Genomic DNA, 15,441 nt, shown 5'->3' with positions numbered 1-15,441 from the left:
AAACACTAAAAGGGGTTCCCGCCCAAAATGGTTTAAGGTTATTGTAGCAGTCAATTTCAGGAGTCGGGAGGGGGCGGGGGGGGGGGGGGGGGGGGGTCCCGAGACGTTGCCAGAGCATTTCCGGGGGTCCCCGGCCAAAAACGTTGAGAACCCCTGATGTAGTGGAGTAAAAGTATTGGAAATTGGAAATACGCTAGTGAAGTACAAATACCTCAAAATTGTACTTATGAGTACAGTACTCTAGTGAATGTACTTAGTTACTTTAAACCACTGCACAACTCAGTCTCTATCAACCATTTCTCCGTAAGCATGTGTGGGCTAAATAAAAGGTCATGACCCTGGACTACACCAGGAGTATAGGCAAACCTTTTGGCCCCAAGAACAATCTGTCAGAAGCTGCAAGATATGTTTTCTAATATGAATTCATTTGTGCTTTTTTCTGGCCTTTGCTAATTTCTCAAAGCAGATCAAGTATATCAGTAAGACAGCAGCAGCGTTGGTGTTGAAAGCAAACAGAGATATCTTAGCATTAATATATTCTTTATTTTTGCTTCGATAATTTGTGTCTTATTGGTATCTGGTGTGTAGGCGTCAGGCGACACTGTATTCTTTACAATAGGAGGATGTAAGTGTACATGATGCCTACAACAATAATAAATGATGATTAAAAACTTAAAATGCATGTAAAATATATATTTGTTTTTAAATAAAACCTCTTATTCCTTTACATGCGGTATGTCTTTGCCCTAGAAACTGGGAGCTGCGGGAGAGCCTCTAGAGCAGTGGTTCTCAAAGTGGGGTCCGGGGACCCCCAGGGGTACTTCAGGGAGGAACTCTCAGAGTTAAATTAACATTGATTTTACAATATAAATTGGGGTCTCAGAGATAGAAATGCCATTAAATAGGGCTCCTAGCCCTGGACTACACACAGCCTGAGGTCTCCATTAACACCCCTTTTGGTGTTTTAAGCATCACGTTAAACTTTAGCTATTGGAAAATAGCAGATCTACAAGCTCGTATTGTAGATCTGCTATTTCTGAAAAATCGTGAAAATGTGCCTCAAATCATTGAATATAATTATATTCTTTCAGAGCGAACGTTTTTAACTCAAATCTTTGCTTCTGGAGGAGGGGGGGGGGGGGGTCCCTGGAACAACATATTTTCAGATGGGGGTCGGCGGCCAAATGCATATGGAACCACTGATATGGAAGCTATAGGTATTTCAGAAAACTGTCATGATTTAGAAGACATTTTTTAACTTTCGACGTCAGGACTAAATGGGTTAACACTTAACACCTCCCACAGACCATGAGTTATTATTAATACACTCACTTGGTTTCAAAATGTTCACATAAATTAATATGTTTAGCACAGAGACAACTTTGTGACTGTAGATATTACTGCTATGGTTTCATGGCACCACCCACCTAGCCTGGTTAATAAACCAGACCGAAACAGCCGTTGGCAAAAAATGTTTTGCCTGCCAGCGGATTAGGGTCTGGCGAGGCTCAGTAGCACGCCTCTTTCCTACAACCGAGAACAGGTCGGACCAATCGGGACACGGTATGCAATATGGGCGGGCTTTGGTACAGTGACGTTCAATGCTTGAGACCTTTGACTGACAGTAGCTCTGACCAATTGCGTCAAAGAGAAAATGTTTGAACCCGCCCCCCGGGAAATGAAATCCAAGTGGAGCCAGCCCAGACTAATATACCGCGACAGTGTTGTGTGATATTAGTCTGGCTTATTAGCCAGGCTACCACCCACCACCATGAGGCACCACCCACCAGCATGAAGGTACCACCCACCACCATGAGGTACCACCCACCACCATGAAGGTACCACCCACCACCATGAGGCACCACCCACCAGCATGAAGGTACCACCCACCACCATGAGGTACCACCCACCAGCATGAAGGTACCACCCACCACCATGAGGTACCACCCACCACCATGAAGGTACCACCCACCACCATGAGGCACCACCCACCACCATGAGGTACCACCCACCACCATGAGGTACCACCCACCACCATGAGGTATCACCCACCACCATGAGGTACCACCCACCACCATGAGGTACCACCCACCACCATGAGGTACCACCCACCACCATGAGGTATCACCCACCACCATGAGGTACCACCCACCACCATGAGGTACCACCCACCACCATGAGGTACCACCCACCACCATGAGGTATCACCCACCACCATGAGGTACCACCCACCACCATGAGGTACCACCCACCACCATGAGGTATCACCCACCACCATGAGGTACCACCCACCACCATGAGGTACCACCCACCACCATGAGGTACCACCCACCACCATGAGGTACCACCCACCACCATGAGGTACCACCCACCACCATGAGGTACCACCATGAGGTACCACCCACCACCATGAGGTACCACCCACCACCATGAGGTACCACCATGAGGTACCACCCACCACCATGAGGTACCACCCACCACCATGAGGCACCACCCAACACCATGAGGTACCACCCACCACCATGAGGTACCACCCACCACCATGAGATACCACCCACCACCATGAGGTACCACCCACCACCATGAGGTACCACCCACCCCCATGAGGTACCACCCACCCCCATGAGGTACCACCCACCACCATGAGGCACCACCCACCACCATGAGGTATCACCCACCACCATGAGGTACCACCCACCACCATGAGGTACCACCCACCACCATGAGGCACCACCCACCACCATGAGGTACCACCCACCACCATGAGGTATCACCCACCACCATGAGGTACCACCCACCACCATGAGGCACCACCCACCACCATGAGGTACCACCCACCACCATGAGGCACCACCCACCACCATGAGGCACCACCCACCACCATGAGGCACCACCCACCACCATGAGGTATCACCCACCACCATGAGGTACCACCCACCACCATGAGGTACCACCCACCACCATGAGGCACCACCCACCACCATGAGGCACCACCCACCACCATGAAGGTACCACCCACCAGCATGAGGTACCACCCACCACCATGAGGTACCACCCACCACCATGAGGTACCACCCACCACCATGAAGGTACCACCCACCAGCATGAGGTACCACCCACCACCATGAGGTACCACCCACCACCATGAGGTACCACCCACCACCATGAGGTACCATCCACCACCATGAGGTACCACCCACCACCATGAGGTATCACCCACCACCATGAGGTACCACCCACCATCATGAGGTACCACCCACCACCATGAGGCACCACCCACCACCATGAGGTACCACCCACCACCATGAGGCACCACCCACCACCATGAGGTACCAACAGGTTTTCCGTACGCGCGTGCTTGTGCGTGTTTGTGCGTGCGTGCGTGCGTGCGTGCGTGCGTGCGTGCGTGCGTGCGTGCGTGCGTGCGTGCGTGCGTGCGTGCGTGCGTGCGTGCGTGCGTGCGTGCGTGCGTGCGTGCGTGCGTGCGTGCGTGCGTGCGTGCGTGCGTGCGTGCCCCCAGAATGTGGCGAATAATGCTCACTCTTTCTAGGTTTTTCTTTTCTAACCCAGCTGGAACTCAATCCGTTCTTGATCCATTGATATCTCTCTCTTTTCTCCCAGTATCACAGAGTACAGATTGTAAAGACCAACAAGAGCATGTTATCTGCCGTCACCATCACCACTGATGTCCCCCCCACCCCCCCACTCAGGGTTGTGTGAGTTCAGCTCAGTGCTTCACTTTGTATACCAGAGGTTTTCTTTTTTTTTCCTATATTTTTATCCCACGATTTTGTAACCCATTTTTCACCCCCGTGTCAATTATCTAATGTGATCCTGGGCTCTACACACCCTCCGCCAACCTAGTCCCCATATATGGGGGACATGGGGAGAGCAACGGACTTGAACTCATGCTTCCTTCATGCCTGAGTGTCCAAGTTGCTCCTTTTACACCTGACAGGGGGGGGGTTTCCCTGGTTGGACGTAGCGTAGCGCGTGGAAGGAACACGTTATTCCAACCAGTTCCTTTCCCCTCCATCAGGCGCCCCGGCTGGCCAGGGGGAGGCAGTTTAGAGACCAGTTCCTTTCCCCTCCATCAGGCGCCCCGGCCGGCCAGGGGGAGGCAGTATAGAGTTACTGCATGTTTTTGTGAGGGTACCTACCCTAGGAGACACGGGGAGAACATGCAAACTCCACACAGAAAGGCCCTTTCGCCAACCCCGCCTCGGGTATGGGCACTGATGACGCGGAGGAGGAAACACGCCGCCAGCGCCCACAGCGTCCCCAGCGGGAATCGAACCCAGGACCTTCTAGCTGTGAGGCGACAGCACTACCAACTGTGCCACCGTGCCCCCTACCAGAGGTTTTCAACCCCCTCAAGGACCACCAGTGGTCGCCAGCTATAAATGATGGAGAGTCGGTAACCAAATGGACCCGTATAGAATAGACCATTAACCGAGTGACGCGCTACGAGCTTGTAGATCTGCTGTTTTTTGAAAAATCGTGAAAATGTAGAGCAATAATATATTATTTCAGGGCGAGCGTTTTTTAACTCAAATCTTGTCAAAGCTTCCCTGGAACAAAAATATGTTCAGATGGGTGTCGGGCCGGCGGCCAATTACAGTACATATCATTTTTGAGGTCCTTGACAGGAAATATTGAGAACCGCTGATATAGAAACATGAGGTTTTTCCAGAAAAAATGATTTAGAAGACATTTTTTTTTAAATGTCGACGTCAGGCAGCCTTGGGGCTCCACTGGCACACTGTGAGCGGTGGATAAAGTGGTTGAACAGGAGGGATACTAATAACTATCCTCCTGACACTGCACGCCTCCGTCCTCCTCCTTATAGGACGGAGACTCAACGGACACATTCTTATGAAGCTGTTGTTGTTGTCCATAATAATGGAGGGAAGAAAATAAGCAGGTATTTTCAAACAACAAAAATAAAAATAAACTATGGGTGTAAATGACAGACCATCTGTTATCCTGGGAAAGATCACGATGAAAGTGTCTGCTAGAAACTAAAGTTATTTTCTCTCTCCGCCTGCCTCGGGCGCTGCCTCGGGCAGGAGTAAACACATTTGTCTCTGGTATTGTTTTTGTTACTTCTGTGATTACGAGTGTTTCTGTTCCGTAGCACAACAAGACTGTATATATGCATGAAGTGTTGATTTTGAGCAGCAGATTTTTCGATTTGGTTTTGTAGTCACAGTCTTTTGATTAAGACGCTGTTGTTTTACCTTTAGGCTAGTTTCGGTTGATTGATCGCGTGATGCCAATCTAGCTGATTTTCACTTGTGTATTAGCCGATCTAGAAGCTCACAGTGTGTCGCATGCAGCGCAACACGTTGTGAGCTTGTAGATCTGCTATTTGCGGTCTGTGACACCCGCACGTGCACCTATGATGACTTGTTTAATTAGTTCTACTGGATCTCTGCTCCACTAGCCCCTCCCTAACATTTTAGTCTAGTTTTTGTTTTGTTGACAAAATTGTCAGTGTTAGTTTTAGTCATCATAGCTTACAATTTACCATTTAGGCATTTAGTAGGCGCTCTTAATCCAGAGCGACTTATAGTAAGCAAGCACAGCACATGGTATTACATCAGATTCATAAGAAATTGTCATCAAGAATCATAAGGAAGCTAAGAACCTAACAAACAAGCTTAGTTTTGATTTAGTTTTCGTTGGTGAAAACAGACCTTTTTGGTCATAATGTTTAATAGCCGACAAAATCCGCACGGATGGTATACTAGTTCGTCCAGTACTTGAAAGTCAAAACCAACTGTAAAGATTGTTAGCCCAATCAGTGAAGAAACTCTATGAACCATCCTTAGCATAATAGCATATTAAGACTGTCTCTGACCCCAGCCACGCTCTGCACACGGAACAGGAATCATTAGCATTATACATACAGAAGACACAGAGTTCTATGATTTAATAAAGATGTTAGATGTTGAAGCACTCCCTCATGTTATGCCTCGTTGTGTTATTTCATTGACATCTACAGCATGTTACAGTTGGGTGCCACCGATATTGTCCTTCTAAATCCTCCAGTTTTCTGAAATAAATATTTTCACGATTTTTCAAAAATAGCAGACCTACAAGCTCGTAGCGCGCCACTCGGTGGCGCGCTATGAGCTTGTAGATCTGCTATTTTTCAATAGCTAAATTATAACATGTTTAAAACGCCAAAAGGGGTTCCCACCCAAAATGGGTTAACTGTCCTTTTGCGCAGATCACGCAAACCTCAGCAAAAAGAAAAGGACAATATCGATGGCCTCCAACTGTAAATGGTACGGTATTTGTTCCCTGTCTTTGGGGTTATGCTGAATGTCACTGTCCATGGATAGTTTCTCTAAACCCATTTTGACCTGAGTTCAGATTCTATAAAATTGTTTAAAAAGCAGGTGGCTTGTGCACATCCAGTTCCTGGCTGGTGCTGGACTAAGGTAAGAACAGTGAAGAGAGTTGAGTCCGCACACAGGTTTGCTCCAATGGTGTTTTCTTTTATTGAAACACCATAATAATATAATATAAGACACAACGTTTCGACCGCAGGCGGCCTTCATCAGGTGATGGAGATTCTAAAAATGTCTTCTACATCCTGACAGTTTTCTGAAAAAGCTATATGTTTCTATGTCAGCCGTTCTTCGATTTTTCAGGCGCGCTATGAGCTTGTAGATCTGCTATTTTTCAATAGCTAAAGCATAACATATTGCTAACACCAAAAGGGGTTCCCGCACAACATGGGCTAATGCAACGTTTTTGGCCCGGGGACCCCCGGAAATGCTTTGGCCATGTCTCAGTTTTGATGGTCTGTGAAAAAGGTGAATAACTTATCTGCACCCAAGGACTCTGTCTGGACGATTATTCAGTGTTGTTTCCTGTTTCGGCTATTTTTCACTACCCACACTATAGGTCGAAGTGTGACAGACTTCTAGCTTGCCAAAATAAATATAGCCTCCGACTGTATTTCTGTAAATACACTCGTATTGCTCCTGGTATTGGTGATTGCATGTAGAGCATTGTATGTCTATGTCTTGATGAATTGAATATACCGGTACATAGAACCACAATGGAAACAAGCCCACAGGGCTTTTTGTTTTATCCTTTTAGTATTCTTGTATAACTAATACCTCTGTACCTTTTAGCAAACTGTTAACTGTAATTATTCAATGAATGAATGAATCAATCAATCAATCAATCAATCAATCAATCAATCAATCAACCAACCAATGTCCTGAAACAGTCTGCTCTCCCTTCGAAAGCATATACAGTAGCTCTTACAGTGACATTTAAGTGCTGCTATCACACCACACAGCACTAACGGGCCAATATGCCCTCACACGGGCCATCATTTGATGCTTTTACTTTCGTCCCCGCTAACAACCTCTCTAATGAGCACAATAAAGGCTTTTATCACGGCCGAACAAGCCGCATTGTGACAGCTTCATATTCCGGAAAATACACTGTTACATGACAGGGCCACGTTGGCACGCAGTGCACAATAACCCATTCTGGGCGGGAACCCCTTTTGGTGTTTTAAAGCATTATTATGTTATGCTTTAGCTATGGAAAAATAGCAGACCTACAAGCTCGTAGCGCGGCACTACCGCGCTACGAGCTTGTAGGTCTGCTATTTTGTGGCGAAAATGTGGCGCGAATCTTTGAATATATACTTTCAGAGCAAACGTTTTTTAACTCAAATCTTTGCTTCTGGGGGGGGGGGGGGGGGGGGGGGTCCCTGGAACAACATTATATTGACATGCAATATAGTTTGAGAACCACTGACACAGAAACATGGGTGTTTTCAGAAAACTGCCAGGATTTAGAAGACATTTTGTAGAATCGTCCTCAGGTCAAAATGGGATAAATGTCCTTTTATGTCTGCCTCAAAGCAAGGCTGAACTATTTCCATAATTAGAGGCCTGTGCTTTCTGTTCTCAGATCCTGCCCAATAGCGGAAAGGAAAAGGAACAAAAAGATGACATGACCAAAAAAAACGAAAGCACAACAAGGCCTTTGAAGACGGGTCGCCATCACCACGTTTCGCTGGACGATTAACCCATTTACGCCTGATGTCGAAATAAGAAAAACGTTCGCTCTGAAAGAATATATATTCAAAGATTTGTGCCGCATTTTTACGATTTTTCAAAAATAGCAGACCTACAAGCTCGTAGCGCGCCACTCGGTGGCGCGCTACGAGCTTGTAGATCTGCTATTTTTCAATAGCTAAAGTATAACATGATGCTTAGTTAAAACACCAAAAGGGGTTCCCGCTCAGAATGGTTTAACTGCCACACAAAGGATTGTGATTAATTATGCAGTGTTCTTTTTAGGAATTGCACGTCGCAACCTATAAATAACAACGTTACATTTCTGTTTGACTTTTAAGCTTTGCAAAGAAAACAACCCGCTGGGACTCTTTGGGGCCATTAGACGTCTAAAATGCGTCTAAACGGCTATAGGCCAAAACGGGTTATTTATTTATAACTGCATTTTTTCAGATGTAATCTAACACTTCTATATGGTCTATATAGACACTTAAAGGAGCATTCAGTGATTTGGGTGATTTGGAAAACCTCCCGCTCCGCCCCGGTAACAAGATGTGCACATGCACGCTCTACAGTGGGGTGAAACGCGACAGGCCAACAGCACACACACCAAGGCCCGCCCCCGCTCGATCATGATTGGCGGAAGGCCCCTCTCTATCCTGATTGGATGAAGGCTGGGCTACCTAGCCTCCTTATATGGTCAGCACACTCTATAGTAGGGAGGATTATCACAACAAAACAAAAAAAGAAGTGATATTTGAATTAAGTGAAATCACTGAATATACCTTTAAAAAACGGCTAAAAATATAGACAGTGTATAATATAGATGCTTAAAAAACAGCTATAATATAGTCAGTCTATATATAGATGACTTTCAAAACAGCGAATCAACATCTAGGCTAAGCCTAGCCGGTGAAAAACTTTCCCTTTTAGACCAGTTACAACCCGGTTTCAGACGGTCGACTGTGGCTCACCGTGAAATGTGATGCGTTGTGTGTTGAGCTTGTAGATCAGCAGTTTATACATGAGGGAGACCAGGTTGGTACTAGAGGTTAAAAACTACGACTACGACGTGAAAGTATGACGTTGTAGTCGTCTAAATTCATGAAGCCTGTATGTGTGTGTGTGCATGCGTGGTGTGTGTGTGTGCGTGGTGTGCATGTGTGTGTGTGCGTGGTGTGCACGTATGAATGCTACTTTTACTCGGGTAAAACATGTGATTACTTCTTCCACCACTGGAAGTGACCTGACTTGGAGTCACAGACATACAGATGTGCTACTGGCAGACATACAGATGTGCTACTGGCAGACATACAGATGTGCTACTGGCAGACATACAGATGTGCTACTGGCAGACATACAGATGTGCTACTGACAGACATACAGATGTGCTACTGGCAGACATACAGATGTGCTACTGACAGACATACAGATGTGCTACTGACCTGTCCCGGGGCGGTGAAGTCACAGACATACAGATGTGTTACTGACCTGACCCGGGGCGGTGGAGTCACAGACATACAGATGTGTTACTGACCTGACCCGGGGCGGTGGAGTCACAGACAGATGTGGCGTACTGTCTGTCCAGCTCCGGCGCGTTGTCGTTCTGATCCAGCGTCTCTATGGCGACCACCACCCTGGTCACCAGGTTGGGGTTGTCTGGAGAGGAGAGGAGAGGAGAGGAGAGGTGCAGTGGGTTGAGACATAACAGGGCCATGGTAAAACTATGATAAAACCAGGTGCAGTGGGTTGAGACACAACAGGGTCATGGTAAAACCATGATAAAACCAGGTGCAGTGGGTTGAGACACAACAGGGTCATGGTAAAACCAGGTGCAGTGGGTTGAGACACAACAGGGCCATGGTAAAACCATGATAAAACCATGGTAAAACCAGGTGCAGTGGGTTGAGACACAACAGGGCCATGGTAAAACCAGGTGCAGTGGGTTGAGACACAACAGGGCCATGGTAAAACCAGGTGCAGTGGGTTGAGACACAACAGGGCCATGGTAAAACCAGGTGCAGTGGGTTGAGACACAACAGGGCCATGGTAAAACCAGGTGCAGTGGGTTGAGACACAACATGGCCATGGTAAAACCAGGTGCAGTTTGGTTTGAGACACAACAGGGCCGTGGTAAAACCAGGTGCAGTGGGTTGAGACACAACAGGGCCATCGTAAAACCAGGTGCAGTGGTTTGAGACACAACATGGCCATGGTAAAACCAGGTGCAGTGGTTTGAGACACAACAGGGCCCTGGTAAAACCAGGTGCAGTTTGGTTTGAGACACAACATGGCCATGGTAAAACCAGGTGCAGTGGTTTGAGACACAACAGGGCCATGATAAAACCAGGTGCAGTGGTTTGAGACACAACATGGCCATGGTAAAACCAGGTGCAGTTTGGTTTGAAACACAACAGGGCCATGGTAAAACCAGGTGCAGTGGGTTGAGACACAACAGGGCCATGGTAAAACCAGGTGCAGTGGTTTGAGACACAACATGGCCATGGTAAAACCAGGTGCAGTTTGGTTTGAGACACAACATGGCCATGGTAAAACCAGGTGAAGTGGTTTGAGACACAACAGGGCCATGATAAAACCAGGTGCATTGGGTTGAGACACAACAGGGCCATGGTAAAACCAGGTGCAGTGGGTTGAGACACAACAGGGCCATGGTAAAACCATGATAAAACCATGGTAAAACCAGGTGCAGTGGGTTGAGACACAACAGGGCCATGGTAAAACCAGGTGCAGTGGGTTGAGACACAACAGGGCCATGGTAAAACCAGGTGCAGTGGGTTGAGACACAACAGGGCCATGGTAAAACCAGGTGCAGTGGGTTGAGACACAACAGGGCCATGGTAAAACCAGGTGCAGTGGGTTGAGACACAACATGGCCATGGTAAAACCAGGTGCAGTTTGGTTTGAGACACAACAGGGCCGTGGTAAAACCAGGTGCAGTGGGTTGAGACACAACAGGGCCATGGTAAAACCATGATAAAACCATGGTAAAACCAGGTGCAGTGGGTTGAGACACAACAGGGCCATGGTAAAACCAGGTGCAGTGGGTTGAGACACAACAGGGCCATGGTAAAACCAGGTGCAGTGGGTTGAGACACAACATGGCCATGGTAAAACCAGGTGCAGTTTGGTTTGAGACACAACAGGGCCGTGGTAAAACCAGGTGCAGTGGGTTGAGACACAACAGGGCCATGGTAAAACCAGGTGCAGTGGTTTGAGACACAACATGGCCATGGTAAAACCAGGTGCAGTGGTTTGAGACACAACAGGGCCCTGGTAAAACCAGGTGCAGTTTGGTTTGAGACACAACATGGCCATGGTAAAACCAGGTGCAGTGGTTTGAGACACAACAGGGCCATGATAAAACCAGGTGCAGTGGTTTGAGACACAACATGGCCATGGTAAAACCAGGTGCAGTTTGGTTTGAAACACAACAGGGCCATGGTAAAACCAGGTGCAGTGGGTTGAGACACAACAGGGCCATGGTAAAACCAGGTGCAGTGGTTTGAGACACAACATGGCCATGGTAAAACCAGGTGCAGTTGAGACACAACATGGCCATGGTAAAACCAGGTGAAGTGGTTTGAGACACAACAGGGCCATGATAAAACCAGGTGCAGTGGGTTGAGACACAACAGGGCCCTGGTAAAACCAGGTGCAGTGGTTTGAGACACAACACGGCCATGGTAAAACCAGGTGAAGTGGTTTGAGACACAACAGGGCCATGATAAAACCAGGTGCAGTGGGTTGAGACACAACAGGGCCCTGGTAAAACCAGGTGCAGTGGTTTGAGACACAACAGGGCCATGATAAAACCAGGTGCAGTGGTTTGAGACACAACAGGGCCATGATAAAACCAGGTGCAGTTTGGTTTGAAACACAACAGGGCCATGGTAAAACCAGGTGCAGTGGGTTGAGACACAACAGGGCCATGGTAAAACCAGGTGCAGTGGTTTGAGACACAACATGGCCATGGTAAAACCAGGTGCAGTTTGGTTTGAGACACAACATGGCCATGGTAAAACCAGGTGAAGTGGTTTGAGACACAACAGGGCCATGATAAAACCAGGTGCAGTGGGTTGAGACACAACAGGGCCATGGTAAAACCAGGTGCAGTGGGTTGAGACACAACAGGGCCCTGGTAAAACCAGGTGCAGTGGTTTGAGACACAACAGGGCCATGATAAAACCAGGTGCAGTGGTTTGAGACACAACAGGGCCATGATAAAACCAGGTGCAGTGGTTTGAGACACAACAGGGCCATGATAAAACCAGGTGCAGTGGTTTGAGACACAACAGGGCCATGATAAAACCAGGTGCAGTTTGGTTTGAGACACAACAGGGCCATGATAAAACCAGGTGCAGTTTGGTTTGAGACACAACAGGGCCATGGTAAAACCAGGTGCAGTGGTTTGAGACACAACAGGGCCATGGTAAAACCAGGTGCAGTGGTTTGAGACACAACAGGGCCATGGTAAAACCAGGTGCAGTGGTTTGAGACACAACAGGGCCATGGTAAAATGTGACCAGGTCTTTTATTTATTATTTATTTATTCATTGAAATTGGACAATATTTGAAGAAGACCATTTGAAACTTGTTGAACAGGAGTCATGTTTGCAATCATTGAATGGCTCTAAAATGTCAACTCTGACATCCATTCCAGACATGCTCTATAGTGTGTGAAGAGTCTGCCTGTGATATTAACTCATTTTGGATAAAAATAAATAAATGTTTTTCTCCTCTGGTGAAAAGCTGGATGTTGCACGGTGACAGCCCCTCAGTCAAATCTGGTCGTAATGGCTACAAACAAAACACACACCAAAAAAAATCGAATGCAATTTGATAAATTGTGGAGTTCCATTATACCCCTGAGTTCTGTACCAAACCACTGTAACAAATAAGAAATAAAACACACTAGGGGTGCAACGGTTAATCCAACCCATCGATATGATCGATTAAAATAATCAACAAGAAAATAATCAATGAATGATCAATCCCTATTTTCACTACAATGATTTGAAAACCTTTACTAGTTACTTTGTGTTTTTTTTATTATTATTTCAACACGTTCATTAACCAATTCAGCTCTATATATACTTTGCCAATTTCAAAGTAGATTTGTATACATTTGAAAAACATTCCATATACATGGTAAATGGTGGATTTATATTGCACCTTTATCCAAGGTGCTTTACATAGATTGTGCATCACATTCACCCATACACACACACATTCATACACCTTTACATAGATTGTGCATTACATTCACCCATACACACACACATTCATACACCTTTACATAGATTGTGCATTACATTCACCCATTCACACACACATTCATACACCTTTACATAGATTGTGCATTACATTCACCCATTCACACACACATTCATACACCTTTACATAGATTGTGCATTACATTAACCCATTCACACACGGATGGCGGTGGAAATCATGCAAGGCGCCAACCTGCACATCAGGAGCAATTAGGGGTTCAGTGTCTTGCTCAAGGACACTTGGACACTAACTCTGGGGGAGCCCACAGGGATCGAACTGGCAACCTTGCGGTTACCATCCGGCCGATCTACCCCTGAGCCACCACCGCATATTTTAGTATATTATTTTGATGCAAATACATGTACGGTACACTTTCACTCAAGTACATTCTGAAGACCGACCGGACCTTTACTTGTAGTATTTTGAATTTTCTACATTGCTTTAAAAAACAAAAACCTCCCTCCACTGTGAGTGAGTACTTCCACCTCTGAAGGAACCCATGCAAGCAACAAACACACACATCAGGTCACTTCAAAATGATCTTCCAATGTCTGCATCGGCCGTTCGACCACCCCTACCCCCCCCCCCCCCCCCCCCCTTGGGGCCATGCAATCAGTGGAATATGAAGCAGGGTGATTAAGTGTGTCTGGTGGTGCCCAGTGGGGCCTCGGGGCAGTGGTGTGCGTGTGCGTGTGCGTGTGTGTGTGTGTGTGTGTGTGTGTGTGTGTGTGTGTGTGTGCGTGTGCGTGTGCGTGTGCGTGTGCATGTGCGTGCGTGTATGTGCGTGTGCGTGTGTGTGTGTGTGTGTGTGTGTGTGCGTGTGCGTGTGCGTGTGTGTGTGCAGCGTACCTCTCTGTGTGGCGATGACGGTGATGTTGTGCCATTGCTCGTGCTCGCGGTCCAACTCCATCACGGTGCTGATGGAGCCCGTGTCAGAGGCGATGCGGAACAGAGCCTCGGGGTCCGACTGGGGGTCGATGGAATACCTGGAGACCCCCCCAGTACCCCCCCCACGCCACCCCCCACCGAGAGAGGAAGAATGAGGGAATGAGAGAGAGAGAGACAGACAGACAGACAGAGAGAGAGAGACATACAGAGAGAGAGAGAGACAGACAGACAGACAGACAGACAGACAGACAGACAGACAGACAGACATACAGAGAGAGAGACAGACAGACAGACAGACAGACAGACAGACAGACAGACAGACAGACAGACAGACAGACAGACAGACAGACAGACAGACAGACAGACAGACAGACAGACAGACAGACAGACAGAGAGAGAGACAGACAGACAGACAGACAGAGAGAGACAGACAGACAGACAGACAGAGAGAGACAGACAGACAGAGACAGACAGACAGACAGACAGAGAGAGACAGACAGACAGAGACAGACAGACAGACAGACAGAGAGAGATTGCAAGAGTCAATTTTCGCTTGATCGTTTCCCCCCTATGGCAATAATCGTTATAGCGAACTGAATTTAATTGAGTTAGCGTGCGTGTGCGTGCGTGCGTGTGCGTGTGTGCGTGTGTGTGTGGCAGAAGTGGACGTGCTCAACGCCGGTACTCGAGTCAAAGCATAGATACTCCTGGTCAAACAGGCTTGAAAGGTTCACTTATGTGGTCTCTAACATTACACTTAGCTACATGTTTGGGCATTTATTTCATATTTACATGTCTTCTGTGGTCTCTAACATTACACCTAGCTACATGTTTGGGCATTTATTTCATATTTACATGTCTTCTGTGGTCTCTAACATTACACCTAGCTACATGTTTAAGCATTTATTTCATATTTACATGTCTTCTGTGGTCTCTAACATTACACCTAGCTACATGTTTAAGCATTTATTTCATATTTACATGTCTTCTGTGGTCTCTATCATTACACCTAGCTACATGTTTGGGCATTTATTTCATATTTACATGTCTTCTGTGGTCTCTAACATTACACCTATAGCTACATGTTTAAGCATTTATTTCATATTTACATGTCTTCTGTGGTCTCTAACATTACACCTAGCTACATGTTTAAGCATTTATTTCATATTTACATGTCTTCTGGACTCTAACATTACACCTAGCT

The 15,441-nt window shown here is 46.9% G+C and overlaps 1 protein-coding gene across 1 annotated transcript in view; it reads right to left on the bottom strand.

The window, feature by feature from the left end:
* LOC306917865 (uncharacterized protein) overlaps positions 1-15,441 on the bottom strand; it is a gene marked incomplete at both ends in the record, with an annotated part of 56,509 nt that overhangs the window by 13,573 nt on the left and 27,495 nt on the right. The window contains 2 exons of the mRNA XM_079530762.1: positions 9,592-9,713; positions 14,199-14,335. Of these exons, the coding sequence (XP_079386888.1) occupies positions 9,592-9,713; positions 14,199-14,335 (259 nt within the window). The remainder of the gene's footprint in view (positions 1-9,591; positions 9,714-14,198; positions 14,336-15,441) is intronic.

This window comes from Electrona antarctica (genome assembly GCF_951216825.1).
Source record: "Electrona antarctica genome assembly, contig: scaffold_282, whole genome shotgun sequence".
In the NCBI taxonomy this organism is placed as follows: domain Eukaryota; kingdom Metazoa; phylum Chordata; class Actinopteri; order Myctophiformes; family Myctophidae; genus Electrona; species Electrona antarctica.
Note: the sequence above shows the minus strand (reverse complement) of the source record. Positions and strands in the feature narration are given on the sequence as shown.